Raw genomic sequence first — 20,829 nt, 5'->3', positions numbered from 1 at the left:
AGGACAAGGGGAACCCTATCGTGGTTCCGGGAGGGAGGGGCAGGGGTGAGGGCAAAAGTGCGGGAGATAGAACTGACACGGTCGAGGGCAGTGTCAACCACAGTAGAGGGGAATCCTCGGTTGCGGAAAAAGGAAGACATGTCTGAAGCACTGGTGTGGAAGGTGGCGTCGTCGGAGCAGATACGGCGGAGGTGGAGAAACTGGGAGAATGGAATAGAGTCCTTACAGGAAGCGGGGTGGGAGGAAGTGTAGTCCAGGTAGCTGTGGGAGTCAGTGGGCTTGTAGTAAATATTGGTCGATAACCTATCCCCAGAGATGGAGAAGTCGAGGAAGGGAAGGGAAGAGTCCGAGATGGACCATGTGAAGGTGAGGGAAGGGTGGAAATTGGAGGCAAAGTGAATGAAATTGTCAAGTTCGGGGCGAGAGCAGGAAACGGCACCGATACAGTCATCAATGTATCGGAAAAAGAGGTGAGGGAGGGGACCCGAGTAGGACTGGAACAAAGATTGTTCCACATAGCCCACGAAAAGGCAGGCATAGCTAGGACCCATGCGGGTACCCATGGCAACACCTTTGATTTGGAGGAAATGAGTGGAGTTAAAGGAGAAGTTGTTCAATGTGAGAACAAGTTCAGCCAGGTGGAGGAGGGTCGTGGTGGATGGGGACTGGTCGGGCCTCTGTTCAAGGAAGAAGCGGAGCGCCCTCAGGCCATCCGGGTGGGGGATGGAGGTGTAGAGGGATTGTACGTCCATGGTGAAAAGGAAGCGGTTGGGGCCAGGAAACTGGAAACTGTTAAAGTGGCGGAGGGCGTCCGAAGAGTCGCGGATGTAGGTGGGAAGAGACTGGACAAGGGGAGAAAAGATAGAGTCAAGATAGGAAGAGATAAGTTCTGTAGGGCAAGAACAGGCTGAAACGATGGGTCTACCAGGGCAGTCCTGTTTGTGGATCTTGGGAAGGAGGTAGAAGCGGGCTGTGCGGGGTTGGGGAACTATGAGGTTGGTGGCAGCAGGGGGAAGATCTCCAGAGGAGATGAGGTCAGTGACAGTCTTGGAAACGGTGGTTTGATGTTCGGTAGTGGGGTCATGGTCCAGGTGGAGGTAGGAGGAGGTGTCGGAGAGTTGGCGTTCAGCTTCCGCTAGGTAGAGGTCAGTACGCCAAACAACAACAGCACCACCCTTGTCAGCGGGTTTAATGACAATGTCAGGGTTGGATCTAAGAGATCATTAGGGTACATCACTGAACAGATTTTACGTATAGTGGAGGAAAAAAAGACAGGATAAAAAAAAGTTTACGAGTTTATTATCTATTCATTTTCACAAATAGGTAATTGTTGAACAGTCTCAATTACTATAACTAGTTGACCTCCTGCGGCATGCCACATGGAGAGTCAAGACCAAGCACAGTATTTAGATAAAATGGGGGGATAACTGGAATGTACTACTGGGGTGGGGAGGAGAAAGGGATACACACAGACACAGAGAGCCACATGGCCAGCAAACTCTTATTTTGTGGGGGGGGGGGGGGGGTGGTGGGGAAAGAAATGCAATTAATACAAGTAAACTTCTCTCAACTGGAGGGAGTCGCACGTTTTACTTCAGGCCATTAGAGGAAAGATGTGATTGCACTAGAGAGGGTACAGAGGAGATTTACGAGGATGTTGCCTGGGCTGGGGAATTTTAGCTATGAGGAAAGATTGGATAGGCTGGGGTTGTTTTCTTTGGAACAGAGGAGGCTGAGGGGAGACTTGGTTGAGGTGTATAAAATTATGAGGGGCCTAGATAGAGTGGATAGGAAGGACCTATTTCCCTTAGCAGAGAGGTCAATAACCAGGGGGCAGAGATTTAAAGTAATTGGTAGAAGGATTAGCGGGGAGTTGAGGAGAACTTTTTTCACCCAGAGGGTGGTGGGGGTCTGGAACTCACTGCATGAAAGGGTGGTAGAGGCAGAAACCCTCATCACATTTTAAAAGTATTTGGATATGCACTTGAAGTGCCGTAACCTACAGGGCTACGGACCAAGAGCTGGAAAGTGGAATTAGTCTGGATAGCTCTTTTTTGGCTGGCACAGACACGATGGACCGAATGGCCTTCTTCTGTGCTGTAAACTTCTATGATTCTATGATTCAAGGCCAATTGCCTCTATGAGCTTGGAGGGAGGGGACCTCTTGATGCTGCTACAAAGCTCAGTATTTCCAGCATTTTCTGTTTTTATGCAAGAGAATGGTCATGTCTAGCAAGGTCTCTTAATGGAGTGGCAAGAGTCCTTTTCTCATGGAGGTGGCATAGAAACATAGAAGACAGGAGCAGGAGTAGGCCATTCGGCCTCTTGAGCCTGTTCCACCATTTAATGAGATCATGGCTGATCATCCAAATTCAGTACCCTGCCCCTGCTTTCCCCCCATATCCCTTTAGCCTTAAGAAATATATCTAACTCCTTCTTGAATAAATTTAATGAATTGGCCTCAACTGCCTTCTGTGGTAGAGAATTCCACAGGTTCACCACCCTCTGGGTGAAGAAATTCCTCATCTCAGGCACTTTAACCTCTGCACTGGGGCAAGGGAGAAAGAGACCATTTATTTAGCTTGAAGTTCATTTGTGCCAAAAAAGAATGTTAAGAAAAAGTAAATGTATCACCGTGATTGAGGTGAAAAGTTTTCAGTCCACTGAAAAGTATAAGTAGCACTGAATTCTGTGTCCTATTACTACCCGGGAGCTGTATGGATCGGATTAAGTGCACTTGCGTGGCGAATTAACACACAATGTCACATAGGTAGTAGGGCGAATGTGCGCATCTGAGATTCCCCACGGAGTTTCTAACCTTCATCAGGCCACCAATGGGGAGGCAGTAAATACCAGTAAACCCTGGTTCATGCAGGGGTTGGCCCTTTAGGACTGAGATGAGGAGAAATTTCTTTGTGAATCTTTGGATTTCTATACCCCAGAGGGCTGTGGATGCTGAGTTGTTGAGTATATTCAAGACTGAGCTCGATAGATTTTTGGACTCCAAGGGAAATGGGGAGAAAGAGGAGTTGAGGTCGAAGATCAGCCTTGATCTTATTGAATGGTGGAGCAGGCTCGAGGGGCCGTATGGCCGACTCCTGCTCCTATTTCTTAAATCACACATCATGAAGTATATCTCCTAGCAACTGTGTCAAAAAAGTTGAGGTCAAACGTCTGGCAGCATGATGCATTGTTGCTTGAATCAGGAAAGAACAGAATAAAATGAGGATAATGTTTAAATATTTATTTGGATTTGAGAAGAACAATGAAAATACCTGCGTCTCTACTACTCAAGGGTGCAAGAACCGCCAAGAGATTCTCCTCTGTACCCTTCAGCTCCAAGCAGCAATAGTAAGACAAATCCTGAAAGAAACGCATACAAAAACACCTCGAAAAGATTACTAATGAAAACTATGGCCAAAAGCTCCCAGAATATAAACTGGTAATAATTATAAACAGTGATATCTCTATCTGAATTGATTCAAACAATTATCTTTGTGTTGTCCAGATAAATAGTTATCCTTTATCCAAAAGAGTACACAAGACAAAATAGTCCTGATCTGGAATATTTATAGTCTTCAACATAATTTCTCTTTTAGGAGATTTAGAAAAGTTACAAAATATACTTGTTAAACTGTGTGGACAGAAATTCTCACAGTTGGATCATAGTACACGAGAACCATCGTCTTGCGCGTAAAAAAGACTTGCATTTCTATAGCATCTTTCACGACGTCAGGACATCCCAAAACGCTTTGAAGTACAGCCAATGAAGTACTTTTATTTTTTGAAGTGTAGCCACTGTTGTACAGTAATGTAGGAAACGCAGCAGCCAATTTGCACACAGCAAGCTCCCACAAACAGCAATGTGATAATCCCACATAAATTATGTTGATTGAGGGATAAATATTGGTCAGGACACCGGGGATAACTCCCCTGCTCCTCTTCAAAATAGTGCCATAGGATCTTTTACACCCACCTGGAAGAGCAGACTGGGTCTTAGTTTAACATTTCATCCGAAAGACGACATCTCAGACAGTGCAGCGCTCCCTCGGCACTGCACTGGACGTCAGCCTAGATTTTTGTGCTCAAGTCCCTGGAGTGGGACTTAAACCCACAACCTTGTGACTAGGAGGGAGGGTGCTACCCACCTGAACCACAGCAGACACATTACAAGTCCATGTAGTGAGCTACTAATAAATTTATAACAGTTTCTAAATGATTTCATTATTCTTCTGCAGCTCAACTGCTACATCTAAAGTGATTGCCCTTCAAGGCCATTGCACGATCAAACACCTTATGTAAAAATCACTGTGACTGAGAGATTTAGGTCAGTTGAGAAGCAGGAAGAAATAAATTGAAACAGGACGTTGACCCGAGCTTTCAGATTATCATAGCCGTTCAGTGAAGATGCTGAACAATGCTAGCACTTATACAATACTCATCCAGAATTCTCCCTTTGCTTGTAAATGATCTTTCTCTCCCATACATTTTTTAAAATATTTTTTTTATTCGTTCATGGGATGTAGGCATCGCTGGCAAGGCCAGCATTTATTGCCCATCCCTAGTTGCCCCTTGAGAAGGTGGTGGTGAGCCGCCGCCTTGAACCGCAGCAGCCCGTGTGGTGAAGGTACTCCCAACAGTGCTGTTAGGGAGGGAGTTAGAGTCATAGAGTTATACAGCACGGATAGAGGCCCTTCGTGTCCGCGCCGGCCATCAAGCCCTGTCTAATCTAATCCCATATTCCAGCATTTGGTCCGTAGCCTTGTATGCTGTGGCATTTCAAGTGCTCGTCCAAATGCTTCTTAAATGTTGTGAGGGTTTCTGCCTCCACAACCCTTTCAGGCAGTGAGTTCCAGACTCCAACCACCCTCTGGGTGAAAAAGTTCTTTCTCAAATCCCCTCTAAACCTCCCGCCCTTTACCTTGAATCTATGCCCCCTAGTTATTGACCCCTCTACTAAGGGAAAAAGCTCCTCAGCATCCATCCTATCTATGCCCCTCATAATTTTGTACACCTCAATCATGTCCCCCCTCAGCCTCCTCTGCTCCAAGGAAAACAAACCCAATCTGCTCAGTCTCTCTTCATAGCTGAAGCGCTCCAGCCCTGGTAACATCCTGGTGAACCTCCTCTGCACCCTCTCCAACGCGATCACATCCTTCCTGTAGTGTGGCGACCAGAACTGCACACAGTATTCCAGCTGTGGCCTAACCAGTGTTTTATACAGCTCCATCATAACCTCCTTGCTCTTATATTCAATGCCTCGGCTAATGAAGGCAAGTATCCCATATGCCTTTTTTACCACCTTATCCACCTGTTCCGCCGCCTTCAGGGATCTGTGTACTTGCACACCCAGATCCCTCTGACCCTCCGTCTTGCCTAGGGTCTTACCATTCATTGTATATTCCCTTACCTTGTTAGTCCCCCCAAAGTGCATCACCTTGCACTTTTCCGGGTTAAATTCCATTTGCCACTGTTCCGCCCATCTGACCAACCCATCTATATCATCCTGCAGACTGAGGCTACCCTCCTCGCTATTTACCACCCTACCAATTTTTGTATCATCCGCGAACTTACTGATCATACCTTTTACATTCATATCCAAGTCATTAATGTAGACCACAAACAGCAAGGGACCCAGCACCGATCCCTGTGGTACCCCACTGGCCACAGGCTTCCAGTCACAAAAACAACCTTCGACCATCACCCTCTGCCTTCTGCCACTAAGCCAGTTTTGTATCCAATGTGCCAAGGCACCCTGGATTCCATGGGCTCTTACCTTCTTGACCAGTCTCCTGTGCGGGACTTTATCGAAGGCCTTACTGAAATCCATGTATACCACATCCACTGCGTTACCCTCATCCACACACCTAGTCACCCCCTCAAAAAATTCAATCAAATTAGTTAGACATGATCTTCCCTTGACAAAGCCATGTTGACTATCCCTGATTAATCCTTGCCTCTCCAAGTGGAGACAAATTTTGCCCCTCAGAATTTTTTCCAATAATTTTCCTACCACCGATGTTAGGCTCACTGGCCTGTAGTTCCCCGGTTTTTCCCTACTTCCCTTCTTGAATAATGGTACTACATTAGCGGTTCTCCAGTCCTCTGGCACATCCCCTGTGGCCAGAGAGGTCCTGAGTATATGTGTTAGAGCCCCCGCAATCTCTTCCTTTGCCTCACCCAGCAGCCTGGGATACATTTCATCCGGGCCTGGGGATTTATCCATTTTTAGGCCAGCTAAAACCGCCAATACCTCCTCCCTCTCGATGTTAATATGTTCGAGCATATCACAGTCCCCCCGCCCTATTTCTATGTCTACATCGTCCTGCTCCATCGTGAAAACAGATGCAAAAAATTCATTTAGAACCCCTCCTACATCTTCCGGCTCCACACACAGATTGCCACTTTTGTCCCTAATGGGCCCTATTTTTTCCCTAGTTATCCTCTTACCCGTAATATACTTATAAAACATCTTAGGATTTTCCTTTATTTTGCTCGCCAGTGCTATTTCATGGCCCCTCCTTGATCTCCTAATTTCTTTTTTAAGTATCCCCCTGCACTTTTTGTACTCCTCTAGGGCTTCCTCAGTCTTTAGCCTTTTGTATCTGCCAAAAGCCCTCCTTTTTTTCCTAATCCATTCTCGTATATCCCCTGACATCCAAGGTTCCCTGTGGCTTTTGGAACCACCCTTGACCTTTACGGGAACATGTTGCCATTGTATGATCTCAATCTCCCTTCTGAAAGCCTCCCATTGCTCCGATGCGGATTTTCCTACAAGTAGCTGATCCCAGTCCATTTTGGCCAGATCCTGCCTTATCCTATGAAAATCGGCCTTCCCCCAATTTAGAACCTTTATTTCCGGCCCATCCATGTCCTTTTCCATGACCACCTTAAATCTTACCATATTATGGTCACTGTCACCAAAGTGCTCCCCTACTAGCACTTTTTCCACTTGGCCAGCCACATTCCCTAGAATTAGGTCCAGTACCGCCCCCTCTCTTGTAGGACTTTCTACATGCTGACTCAAAAAGCTCTCCTGGATGCACTTTAAGAATTCTACACCCTCTGAGCCTTTCACACTCTGACTATCCCAGTTAATATTGGGGAAGTTGAAATCCCCCATTATTATTACCCTATTATTTGCACATTTCTCTGAGATTTGCCTACATATCTGTTCCTCTATCTCCCCCTGACTGTTTGGAGGCCTATAGTACACTCCCAGCAAAGTGCTTGCCCCCTTTTTGTTTTTAAGCTCCACCCATATGGCCTCATTAGAGGAACCTGCTAATATATCATCCCTCCTTACTGCAGTAATTGACTCCTTAATTAATATTGCGACACCCCCTCCTCTTATACCTCCCCCTCTGTCTCGCCTGAAGATTCTGTACCCCGGAATATTGAGCTGCCAGTCTTGCCCCTCCCTCAACCATGTCTCCGTGATAGCAACAATATCATACTCCCATGTGTTTATCAACACCTTCAGTTCATCCACCTTATTTGCAAGACTCCTTGCATTAAAATAGATGCCATCCAGCCTTGCCCTTATATGTTTGCCCTGTCTACCAAGCTGACTTGTTTTTTTCTCTATAATTGGCAGCACATCACCCCCTATTTCAGCTCCCCTCTGTATCCCATCCCCCTGCCAAGTTCCAGGATTTTGACCCAGTGATGATGAAGGAACGGCGATATATTTCCAAGTCAGGACGGTGTGTGACTTGGAGGAAGGAGAAGGGGGTGCGGGGGGTATTAAATATTAAAATAGCTTCATAACATTTTTAGCAAAGATGAATTTGTAAACAACATTCAATTATAGGGATTTGAAAAATGTAATTTACTTCTCATTAGTATAGAATGCAATTCTCCTCCACAGAATGATAAAAACATCAGACAGATTTTAGGGTACCTGCAGGAGGCAATGCTTCGTCATGGCACGGTAACATGCTCTGTAACTTTTGGTGGTTGGTTTATTGCCCAAACAGTATCCCCACTTTTTGACCATGTGGAATCTTTTTGCATGCCATATGTGAGTCTCCAGCCAAATGTTTTTCCGCTGCCTTCGGTTAAATTCCAGTAACAAGTTGCCATGTCGTCGACGGGCTTTACGAGACTTGCTTTTTGATTGCTCTTTTTTCAGATGTGCAATCTTTTCTACCTGTTAGAAAAGGCCTGGTCAGTAAGTTGCTCAATCAGGGCTTTCACAAAGCATTTTCAAACTCTTCTTTCACGTAAAGACTTGCATTTCTATAGCACCTTTCACGACCATCAGACATCCCAAAACGCTTTACAGCCAATGAAGTACTTTTTGAAGTGCAGTCACTGTTGTAATATAGGAAACGCAGCAGCCAATTGGTGCACAGCAAGCTCCCACAAACAGCAATGTGATAATGACCAGATAATCTATTTTAGTGATGTTGACTGAGGGATAAATATTGGCCCAGGACACCGGGGAGAACTCCCCTGTTCTTCTTCGAAATAGTGGCCGTGGGATCTTTTATGTCCACCTGAGCGTGCAGATGGGGCCTCGGTTTAACATCTCATCTGAAAGACGGCACCTCCGACAGTGCAGCACTCCCTCAGCACTGCACGGGAGTGTCAGCCTAGCTTTCTGTGCTCAAGTCCTTGGAGTGGGACTTGAACCCACAACCTTCTGACTTGTACATTGACCACTCAACAAATGACAAACCATAATTATCTGTATCATCAGTACTTGAATAAAGTTTATCTATTTCAGCACAGGACAACATTCTCACTGTAGTTTTAAAACAGCTGTGCTTCAGCTTATAAAAGAAAATGTGTTCCGCACCCCGAAACAATCAAGGCAAAATTCACTCAACAGAAGTCGCAATGAGAATCTACCAATAACTACTTCATGCACAATATGCAATGTAGTAGCAATGCCATCAGCATGTGGAAGCTTTGCGGAGAGTTTAATGCTGCTATAGCACCAAGTGAACATTAACTATTTACATTAGCAATTGCTACAATCTAATAGAGCTGTGCTACTTAATGATAAACCTGCTGATCCAACAAGGGAGCCCAGGCTTCTTTATTCACCTTCAGCGTAAAGGTTATGTTAACTAGAACCTGTAATTTGATTTACAATCGCCAAAGGGAGGCCAATTTCAGATCATAACCTCTGCCCCCATTTCCCCCCCCCCCCCCCGCAGACAGCAGCTGTAACTAATTCTGCTATTCCTTTTGCCTTGCACCATCATCCCGTTTGTCTGTTAATCTCTCCTGCCTTCCACCCTGTCACAGACCTTCTCATTTGTTCTTTCCTCCCCTTCCCCAACTTATGCAATTGCTTAAAACCGGTTATATCTCTCTAACTTTTTCCAGTTCTGACGAAAGGTCACCGACCTGAAACATTAGCTCTGTTTCTCTCTCTACAGATGTTGCTCGACCGGCTGAGTATTTTCAGCATTTTCTGTTTTTATTACAGATCCGGGAGGCCATTCATCCTAACTAGGTCTTCCTTCCATTAAAACTCATAATGCTCCAATCATAGCAAGTAACTGAGAACTGAGTGGCTTCAGAGTTTTTGCCTCCATTAGTCCACCCAGAAAGACCCTTCCAGGTATTGATCACTTTGATTCACTTGTAATAGATTTACCTCTTTCTTTGCAATTTCTCGAAGCCTTCGTGGCATACGTTTAATATTGTGACTCATAGCTCTTCTGCGCATCTGTGGTGGTAGGGCCTGCAGAAACTGAGAACTAGATTTGTGCGTCACTGCTTTTAACATGGCACTGATTTCAGCAGCACGGGCTTGAGCAAAATTTGTTGCTGCAATATGAAAAATATAAATGTTAAAATCGTAAATCCATTTCTTAAGACGACAAAAGTTTCCCTTTTTCCGACTTCTGTCCTCTTCAGGTTTCCTCTCCAATTTCCTCCCTTTTACACCTTCTCCCGAAACTGGCAACTTCACGAGCCACGTCACTTCAATATTTTGCAAACCTTGGACAATAAATTTTGCCAAGTTATTTGCTATTAAAGACTTCATACACACTTCCACTGCTGGTAAATTTTCCTAGCCCGCGGAGGCTAATTCCAAAACTTGCTTTCGCGGAATCATAGAATGATACACCACAGGAAGCCATTCTTTAAAAGAGCTATCTAATCAGTCCCACTTCCCTGCTCTTTCCCCATAGGCTGCAAATTTATCCCTTTCAAGCATTTATCCAATTCGCTTTTGAAAGTTAGCATTAAATCTGGTTCCACCGCCCGTTCAGGCAGCGCATTCCAGATCACAACTCGCTGCGTAATTTTTCTCCCCCTCATGTCACCTCTGGTTGTTTTGCCAATCATCTTAAATCTGTCTCCTCTGGTTAGCAACCCTTCTGCCACTGGAAACAGTTTCTCCTTATTTACGCTATCAAAAGCTTCATGATTTTGAGCACCACTATCAAATCTTCTCTTAACCTTCTTTGTTCTAAGAAGAACAATCCCAGCATTTCCAGTCTCTCCACATAACTGAAGTCCCTCATCCCTGGTACCATTCTGGTCAATCTCTTGTGCACCCTCTCGAAGGCCTCGACACCCTCCTAAAGTGTGGTGCCCAGAATTGGGCACAATACTCCAGTTGGGGCCTAACCAGTGTTTTATAAAGGTTCAGCACAACTTCCTTGTTTTTGGACTCTATTAATAAAGCCAAGGATCCCATATGCCTTTTTAACGGCCTTCTCAACTTGTCCTGCCACCTTCAAAGATTTGTGTACATGAACCCCCAGGTCTCTCTGTTCCTGCACCTCCTTTAAGATTATACCATTTAGTTTATATTGCCTTTCCTCATTCTTTGGACCAAAAGTTACTTCACACTTCTCTGCATTAAATTTCATCTGCCATGTCTCTGCCCATTTCACCAGTCTGTCCACGTTCTGAAGCAGCCACCATCCTCCTCGTTGTTTACTACATTTCCGAGTTTTGTGTCATCTGCAAACTTTGAATTTATGCCCTTTATACCCTAGTCCAGGTAATTAATATACATCAAAAAGAGCACTGGTCCTAATACCGACCTCTGGGGAACACCACTGCACACTTCCCACCAGTCTGAAAAACAACCGTTCACCAATACTCTCGGCTTTCTGTCCGTTAGCCAATTTCGTATCCACGCTGCCACTGACCCTTTAATCCCATGGGCTTCAATTTTGCCAATAAGTTTATTATATGACACTTTATTAAACGCCTTTTGAAAGACCGTAGACACAAAAACTGCACGACTACAAAAGCAAAATACTGCGGATGCTGGAAATCTGAAATAAAAACAGACAATGCTGGAAATACTCAGCAGGTCAGGCAGCATCGAGAGAGAGGGGGGGAGAGAGAGAGAGATAACATTTCAGGTCGATGACCTTTCTGACGAATGGCTGAAGGGTCGATAACCAGAGGGTGCCGATTTAAGGTGATTGGCAAAAGAACCAGAGGCGATATGTGGAAAAACTTTTTTTATGCAACGAGTTGTTAGGATTTGGAATGCGCTGCCTGATAGGGCGGTGGATACGGAGTCAATAGTAGCTTTCAAAAGGGAATTGGATAAATAGTGGAAGGAGAAAAATTGCAGGGATATGGGGAAAGAGCTGGGGAGTGGGACTAACTGGATTGCTCTTCGAAAAGAGCCGGCTCAGACTCGATGGGCTGAATGGCCTCCTTCTGTGCTGTACTGTTCTATTCTATGAAATTTGGCATTATGCGCTCCAGGTATGCACCAAGCAACAGCGCATCAGCTCAGAATTTTAACCCCAATATTGTCATTACCCTAATGGAAGGACATGAAGGAGACCAATACAGGAAACTCTTTTTTATCCGGCACCGACGGGACCGGCGTGGTGCCGGTTTATCAAAAAGTCCGGATTACAGAGAGGTATAGTAAAAGGTACGAGAGCTCCGTACACAGCAACAAATCCAGGCTTCCCTGTTGCTTAGCAACAGGTGCAGGAACCCCGGCCACAAGATCCAGGCGTCCCTATTGCTCAGCAACAGGTGCAGGAACCCTGGCCACAAGATCCAGGCGTCCCTGTTGCTTAGCAACAGGTGCAGGAACCCCGGTTACACAGCCACAGTTCCAGGAACTGCCACTAACATGAAGTAAAACTTACCTGAACCTACTCCTGAATTTTGCCGGTTAACAGAGATTTCCGGTTATTTAGGTGCCGGTAAATCGAGAGTTTCCTGTATGTAGTGATTCAGCCATTACACGGAGAAAAATGACGGAATGGAGGGTACTGCTGAATAATTTGAGGATCCAACAATGAAGTAAGGTTGCTGAGCAAAACTGGCATTTATAATTCAGGGGTCAAGTCAATTAGTTGACGGAAATGCAAGTCGCCCATTGAAGGTCATTCACTCTTCAATTCCATCACAAGACACCCAGGTTAAAGAGCATCATTAAATAAAACAGCCAGCTAGTACGAGAGCTTTAGAACTGGACGTTTTAAAAATTACTTTGTTCCAGTAATAATAAAGTAAAATTCTGTCCACTGTAGAGCACTTGCCAGTTAGGATTTTGGGAATTTCTTGAGAGTGGCCACGATAACTTCCTCTCGAGCTTCCTCGGAATCCTCCTCTATGTGAGCCTCTCTGCCGGTCACTATAACAGGGCGGCTGATGACTGGATCCCACCTGCTGCTGCTGAACATGGTCGCCATTAACACCTACATTTCAAAAGAAAAAGGCCAAAAGTGATTGAATTCTTAGATGTTTATAAAAAAAAAGGACCATTAGGCCAACGAGTCCGTGTCTTTTTTTTGATTGATCTCGATCCCAGCTACCTGCCTACACACAATATCCCTCAATCCCTATTCTCTCCATAAACGCACCCGGTTTGCCTGTTGGAAACTAATTTATACTATCTGGTTCAATGGCCTACTCTGGTATCATTCCAGAACTATCATCCTTTGGCTAAAAGGAAGGCAGAAACACCACATCAACAACTAAACAATAAACATGAATGTCAAGTCAAAGCATCGGGACGATTTTCAAATTTCAAAAAACATATGCCAGAGAAGGTCCACCAATACTCAGAATCAAATTTGTTAAGCCTGAACCCGAGATATTGCAACTTCCTTATGATAAAAATCAAGCTGAAACTTATCTGATGCTCGACACCATCCAGGGCAAAGCATCCACCACCTTAAACATTCACTCCCTCCACCACCGGCGTACCGTGGCTGCAGTGTGTACCATCTACAAGATGCACAGCAACAACTCGCCAGGGCTTCTTCGGCAGCACCTCCCAAACCCGCGACCTCTTCCACCTAGAAGGACAAGGGCAGCAGGCACATGGGAACACCACCACCTCCAGGTTCCCCTCCAAGTCACACACCATCCGGACTTGGAAATATATCGGCCGTTCCTTCATCGTCGCTGGGTCAAAATCCTGGAACTCCCTACCTAACAGCACTGTGGGAGCACCTTCACCACACGGACTGCAGTGGCTCAAGGCGGCGGCTCACCACCACCTTCTCAAGGGCAGTTAGGGATGGGCAATAAATGCTGACGTTGCCAGCAACGCCCACATCCCATTAACGAGTAAAAAAAAACTACACTACTTCAAACAAAAAGAATATCTACTTCTTCAACTTCAGCAAATGACCAAGATTTTACATACACAATACAAGGACATCCCAGCAAAGACTCCAGTTACCCAATCCATTTCCCTTTCCAATCTGTTCTTCACAAGCCCTGGCAAGCGATAAAAAAAAGTAGAAAAGCACTCATGACCAAGTTCACATTATAAATCTGGAAAGAGGCCGGAGCTTCACTAACGATTCCAGCAGATTCGCGAGCCCTCTACCCAGTTTGGCACAACAAAGAAATCCCAGCGGCACTGATTACGAGTGGAACTCAAGCCTGGAATAAGAAAGGTATTAGGGGCCAGCTTCTCCACAAGAGGAAGGTGTTGTCCCACCAGCGGCTAACAGACAAATGCTCTGCAAACTCCTGCAAGAACTGGCCCCCTCAGAGCTGCACGTCCTGAACCCAAAAGCTAGATCTGGCGACGAGTACTAAAATAGATCAGATAGATGAGCTAAACGTGGGTGACAACTTTAGGAGTAGTGACCACAATATAATAAGGTTAAAGATCCAACTAGAAAGGGGAGAAAAGGCAGTACAAAAACTAGAGCACCTGACTGCATTAAGGCAGATTTTCAAAAGATGAAGAGCGAGCTGGCTCAGATGAGGTGGAAGGAGAAATTGGCACTTAGCACTATATTTTTTTTTTTTTTATAAAAGAGATGGTAAATGTACAGGATATTCATTAAAAAAGAAAACTAATAGATTTGGGTTACCATGGATAAATAAAGAGGTTAGAAACCAATTAAAATTAAAGAGGTGGCTTATAAGGACTCTTCTCTTCTCCTTAGGCAGCCCCTCGGAACCGAGGATGACTTGCTTCCACATTAAAAATGAGTTCTCAGGTGACTGATGAGTCCAATGCGGGACCGACAGTCTCCGTCACAGGTGGGGCAGACGGTGGTTGAAGGGGCGGGTGGGTGGGGTGCTTGGGTTGACGTGCGCTCCTTGCGCTTGGCTTCCGCTTGCTCCCGGCGAAGAGACTCGAGGTGTTCGGCACCTTCCCGGATGCTTATAAGGACTAAAGTAATAATGAAATAACTAAAGGAGAATGAGAAAATAAAAAAGGTCAAAATGCAGTGTCCCCTCTAATTTTTTTGGCCTGCGTGGCCCCTTTGACGAGCTGCACAGGCCATTCAAAATTCTGATCATGCGCGGTTTTTCTATTTAAAAGCCAGCTCACTGGCTGCATGGGACCAGCAGAGCGCCTCGAGGCTACGCAGCTTAAATGGGACACTGGTCAAGAAGGATATTTGTCAAATGGGCTAAATCTGACAGATGGTATTCAATGCCAGTAAGTGCAAGGCCATATATTTCGGTTAAAAAATGCAGTAAATATACGCTGACTGGAAAAAGGCTCGGTGCTGTGGAAGGGCACAGGAATGAAATCTTTACTATTTTTTAAAAACGGGTGCAGTAATTACATTTATATGGTATCTTTAATGTAAAAATATTCCAAGGGGACTTGCTCAAGGGGAGGGGAGAATAGGCAACAGGCAAGATTTGTGGAAAGTTAGGATCAACGTAGTCATGGTCAAAAAGGAAGGTTAGGAGGTGGCTTTTGAAGGCAAGGATATTTATAGCAAGTCAGAGCAGTTTGAGATAACAACAACTTGTATTTATACAGCGTCTTTAACATAGCAAAATGTCCCCAAGGCGCTTCACAGGAGCGATTACCAAACAAAATTTGACACCGAGCCACGTAAGGAAATATTAAGACAGGTGACCAAAAGCTTGGTCAAAGAGGTAGGTTTTAAGGAGCTTAAAATAGGAAGGAGAGGTAGAGAGATTTAGGGAGGGAATTCCTGAGCTTAGGGCCAAGGCAGCTGAAGGCACGGCCAACAATGGCGGAGCCATTAAAATCAGGGATGCGCAAGAAGCCAGAATTAGTGGAGCGCAGATATCTTGGGGCGGGGGTGGGGGTGCTGTAGGGCTGGAGGAGATTACAGAGATAGGGAGGGGCAAGGCCATGGAGGGATTTGAAAACAAGGATGAGAATTTTAAAATCGAGGTGTTGCTGGACGGAGGCCAATGTAGGTCAGCGAGCACAGGGGTGATGGGACACGGTGCGAGCTAGGACATGGGCAGTAGAGGTTTGGATGAGCTCAAGTTTATGGAGGGTTATCAGGCGAGCATTGGAATTCCAGAGTGCAGGGGTGTGATTGCTAAAGGCTCTGCCACTGGTGGTGGAACGGAGGGAGAAAGGAGTGCACAGTATTGCAGACTCAAAAGCAGGCAGCTTGAATTAGAGTGTATGGCTAGACGAGATTGCAACGGAGGATGGAGCAAAGCCGTAAGGACCCACAGATAACACATACTTTACCAACGTGACTGGATCAGTACTTTTATTTTTCACCCATAAACCAAGCACAGGCTGCTCAAAACTTCAGACTATACAAACAGTTTGTACCTCCATGATGGCGTGTAAACCAGCCTTCGCGTGGATTATCAGTCCGTGAGTCGGATCGTCCCATTCCAGATCTGCCAGCCCCTGCATCAGATGAGGAAAAGGTGATATTGCTGGGCTGGTTTCTCCTCATCTTGGCATATTTCTTTTCTTTTCGATTGACTCCAGACATGGCTTTACAAAAAAAAAATGTAATTAATTAAATTTCCACACAAGAAATACATAATGAACTTCTTTTTTATTACTCATTCACGGGATGTGGGCGTCGCTGGCAAGATCTGCATTTATTGCCCATCCCTAATTGCCCTCGAGAATGCGGCGGTGAGCCACCTTCTTGAACCGCTGCAGTTTTTTGAAGCGGACAACTGAATGGCTTGCTCGGTCCGGCCTGTGTGACCCCAGCCCTACACTAACGTGGTTAACTCTTAAATACCCTCAGCGGTGGCCTAGCAAGCCACTCAGTTATCATCACAAGGACTGCCGTGGTTTAAGCAAGGAAGCCCACCATCACCTTCACGGAGCAACTGGGATGGGCAATAAATGCCAGCCTTGCCAACGACACTCACATCCCAAGAATGAAAAAAAAGTCTGAAACATGGATGAATACAGATACACTGTAGTAATTTTTTGTTAATTATACAAAAATTAAACATAACACAATCTTGTTGCACAAGATAAAAGGGATGTGCTATCTTATACATTAGAATTGACCGAATGCTTAATTAGAAAAGTGTCAAAATAATATCCTGCTGCAAAACATTTGTATAAATTTAAAAATCATGGAATTTACTGATTGCAGGCCAACAAAGAGAGGGGTACAGCATCTTTAAGAAAAATAAACTTCTAGGCACAATGCCGAGTTAAAAACAATTAAAGAACATTTAATAAAATTATGCAATAAGGTGGAACAGCATGGAACAACAACATGGCTCTCTGCCCTTGCTTCATACAGCAGGCATCAATCTTGCACCAAAAAAACCTCTGCAGTATTCTGTTGTCATAGGAGCTAAACAAGGACTTTATGTAGAGGACTTCATCCTTCAATGTGATATTTAAAAATGTCATCTCGGGCAAACATTGGTGAACACTCAGCAATCCAGGGTTGGGAAGACTGGGGAACAAGATAAATGGATTGAGCTTTTTTCTTTTAATTTGTAATTTTCAGACTTCACCGCTGACCTTTGCAATGATGTAAAATCCTTGGTGTGCTGGAAGTTGTTGCGAGTGAGTTATAAAGTTGGTGGGTTTGCACTCATGCGGCAGATAGCAGTGCCAAGATGTGGTGCTGATACTGAAGAGAGAAGTGGTAAACACATCAGGCTGAACAACAATAGCTTGTACAGGTTGACTATCCCTTATCCGAAAACCTTGGGACCAGATGTGTTTCGGAATTCTTCGGATTTCAGAAGGTATTATATTTATTATGAGACTGGGAAACTCTGAACATTAAATTAATTTGGTAATTAGTATTTGTATTTAATATAAATTTTTAAAGTTCAGGCTACCTCTTGCGACTGTTCCGGGTCTCATTCCCCTTCCTGCTTCTCTGTGCTGCCGCTCCCAGTCTGTTTACAGCTCCCCCTGCTCCGTATCTGAATTCCTTGACTTAGCGGGGGTCTGGGGCTCGACTGCCGCCGTCAGTTGTGGGAAAGCCGGATAGCGTCTGACTCCTACGCTAAGCTGGCCCGCAAATCAGGTCAGAAAAGCATCGGCCGCGTCGGGTCATGTTTGGCGCCACTCGGGCTATGTCGTGCGCACGACTTACGCTCCACAAAAAAACTTTCGGTTTTCAGAAGTGCGGATAAAGGATAGTCTACCTGTACTTATACAGCACCTTTAACATAGTAAAACGTCCCAAGGCACTTCACAGGAGCGTTATCAAATAAAATCGGACACCGAGCCACGTAAGGAGAAATTAGGGTAGGTGACCAAAAGCTTGGTTGAAGAGGTAGGGTTTAAGGAGCATCTTAAAAGGAGGAAAGCGAGGTAGAGAGGCGGAGAGGTTTAGGGAGGGAATTACAGAGCTTGGGGCCTTGGCAGCTGAAGGCACGGCCACCAATGGTTGAGCGATTATAATCAGGGATGCTCAAGAGGCCAGAATTAGAGGAGCGCAGATATCTCGGAGGGTTGTGGGGCTGGAGGAGATTACAGAGATAGGGAGGGACGGATTTGAAAACGAGGAGAATTTTAAAATCGAGGCATTGCTTAACTGGTCAGCGAGCACAGGGGTGATGGGTGAACGGGACTTGGTGCACGCTAGGACGCGGACAGCAGAATAGATTACTCCCGCTCACCTGAGCAAGAGGTGAAGACATTTTTTTAAATCACTCTTTAAAAGAGCTTCCCTAGTCAATTCAGAAGTGAGCAAAGCAAATACAGTAAAAAGATTTTTTAAACCTTTCCCTTAACCTGCACACAAGGCATTGTTACTTGTGTATATGTAGTTGCTTCACAAAAGTTATTTTTAAACTTCTTCCTACAGCTCCAATAATTTCTTCAGGAGGTTGGGAACTTCTGTAATGGTTTTGATCTTCCAGAATTCCCTAGATTCTAGAATGGTTCCAATGGATTGGAAGGCAGCAAATGTAACACTGCCGTTCAAGAAAGGAGGGAAAACTGGGAACTATAGGCCAGTTAGCCTGACATCAGTCGTCATGAAAATGCTGGAATCCCATTGTTTGGACATGGCAACAGGGCCCTTGGAAAATCACAATACAACTAGGCAGAGTCAACACGGTTTTATGAAAGGGAAATTGTGTTTGACAAAGCTATTTGAGTTTTTTTTTGAGGGTGTAACTAGCAGGGTAGATAAGGGGGAACCAATGGATGTAGTATATTTGGATTTTCAGAAGGCATTCAATAAGATGCCACACAAGAGCTTGTTACACAAAATTAGGGCTCATGGGATTGGTGGTAGTATATTAGCATTGATTGATTGAGGCTTGGTTAAACGGACAGAAAACAGAGAATAGGAATAAACAGGTCATTTTCGGGATGGCAGGGTGTAACTAATGGAGTGCCGCAAGGATCGGTGCTATTTACAATCTATATCAAAGTTTGCTGATGATACAAAGCTAGGTGGGAAAGTAAACTGCGAGGAGGATGCAAAGTAGCTGCAAAGGGATTATAGACTGGTTGTGATTAGGTAAGGAGGTGGCAGATGGAGTATAATGTGGGGGAAGTACAGGCTGCTCAAAGTCAAATTATCCACTTTGGTAGGAAGAATGGAAAAGCAGAATTTTTTTTTTTTTTTTTTTATAAAATAGGTGAGGGATTTGGGTGTCCTTGTACACGAATCAGACCTAAACTTCACTTTCCCACCCCATCTCCATATCCCTTGATTCCCTTAGTTGATGTAGCTCAGCCATGATCTTGTTGAATGGGCCGCATGGTACAAAAGGGGGTGGAATCATTTAAGCTCATCAGCAATGCAGTGCCGATGTTTTTGCCACCTTTTCTGCTCCAGTTGTTGCTAAGTACCTTGTAAGGTAATCGGCATGCTTTTAACAGCTGGTAGTCCTGAAATTATTCGCCAATATTAACAACTTGTATTTATATAGCGCCTTTTAACATACTGAAAGAATTATGAGAATTAAAAAATTTTGTTTTTTGATATTAATGGACGTGAGTGCAGTAAGGATGCTTACTCACAATACTGAGGGAAATTAGCTCAACTCCATTCATTAAAGAAGATTCACTCGGTTAATTCCAGAGATGAGGGGTTTGACTTATGAGGAAAGGTTGAGCAGGTTGGGCCTATACTCATTGGAATTTAGAAGAATGAGAGGTGATCTTATTGAAACATATAAGATACTGAGGGGGCTCGACAAGGTAGATGCAGGGAGGATGTTTCCCCTCGTGGGGAAATCTAGAACTTGGGGGTACAGTCTCAGAATAAAGGGTCGCCCTTTTTAGAACTGAGATGAGGAGGAATTTCTTCTCTCAGAGGGTCGTAAATCTGTGGAATTCTCTGCCCCAGAAAGCTGTGGAGGCTGGGTCATTAAATACATTTAAAGTGAAGATAGACAAATTTTTGCAAGATAAGGGAGTGAAGGGTTATGGGGAGCGGGCAGGGAAGTGGCTTTGAGCCCAAGATCAGCCATGATCTTATTGAATGGCGGAGCAGACTCGAGGGGCCAAGTGGCCTATTTCTGCTCCTATTTCTTATGTTATGGTAGCATAAGAAAAGGAGGAAGCAATATTTTGGCCCACTTATAGCCAGAAGATCCTGTCTCCACAACACCACCCAATAATCTCCTTTACTGCATTATATCACTGCAGAGATCCCAGAGCACTTCAGTTATTTCTTTAGCTGGCCTGCATCCTTAATCAATTAAATTTTGCATCTGTTTAAGGCTCAAAACGTTAAATGTTTCTAGACACAATATCGGCTACGACTTTGAAGAAAAAAATCTTTTAGGCGTCCAATACGCATATGAATAAATATTTAAACAACAGCATCTCTGCAGTTGGGATTGTAAAAAGACACCGTTCTATCCACAGGGAGGAAGAATGTGCATACATTTGTGTTGTTGGCAGTAAGTTGGCACAACCTGGAAAATTACAGGCAATTGAAAAGACACATTTATATACTGCCTTTCACAACCTCGGGTCGTCCCAAAGCAATTTGTACAGGCAATTAAGTACTTTTGAAGTGTAGTCACTGTTGTAATTTTCACACAGCAAAGTCCCACAAACTGCAATTAAATAAATGACCAGATAATTTGGTTTTTTTTTAGTGATGTTGGTTGAAGGATAAATATTGGCCCAGGACACCAGGGATAATTCCCCTGCTCTTCTTCAAAATAGTGCCGTGGGATCTTTTACGTCCAACTGAGAGCGCGGAT

General features: G+C 44.6%; 1 protein-coding gene across 1 annotated transcript in view; it reads right to left on the bottom strand.

Moving 5' to 3' along the window:
• The window catches only part of pop1 (POP1 homolog, ribonuclease P/MRP subunit), a 74,761-nt gene that overhangs the window by 52,147 nt on the left and 1,785 nt on the right, over positions 1-20,829 (bottom strand). The window contains exons 2-7 of the mRNA XM_085992276.1: positions 17,162-17,273; positions 15,986-16,156; positions 12,495-12,653; positions 9,614-9,786; positions 7,904-8,152; positions 3,276-3,363 (exon numbers count right to left, since the gene is read on the bottom strand). Coding sequence (XP_085848402.1) covers positions 3,276-3,363; positions 7,904-8,152; positions 9,614-9,786; positions 12,495-12,653; positions 15,986-16,154 — 838 coding nt within the window. The 5' untranslated portion in view covers positions 16,155-16,156; positions 17,162-17,273. The remainder of the gene's footprint in view (positions 1-3,275; positions 3,364-7,903; positions 8,153-9,613; positions 9,787-12,494; positions 12,654-15,985; positions 16,157-17,161; positions 17,274-20,829) is intronic.

The sequence above is a fragment of the Somniosus microcephalus genome, chromosome 7 (genome assembly GCF_052327205.1).
Source record: "Somniosus microcephalus isolate GS21.2 chromosome 7, FLI_Smic_1.0, whole genome shotgun sequence".
In the NCBI taxonomy this organism is placed as follows: domain Eukaryota; kingdom Metazoa; phylum Chordata; class Chondrichthyes; order Squaliformes; family Somniosidae; genus Somniosus; species Somniosus microcephalus.
This window is presented reverse-complemented; position numbering and strand designations above follow the sequence as displayed.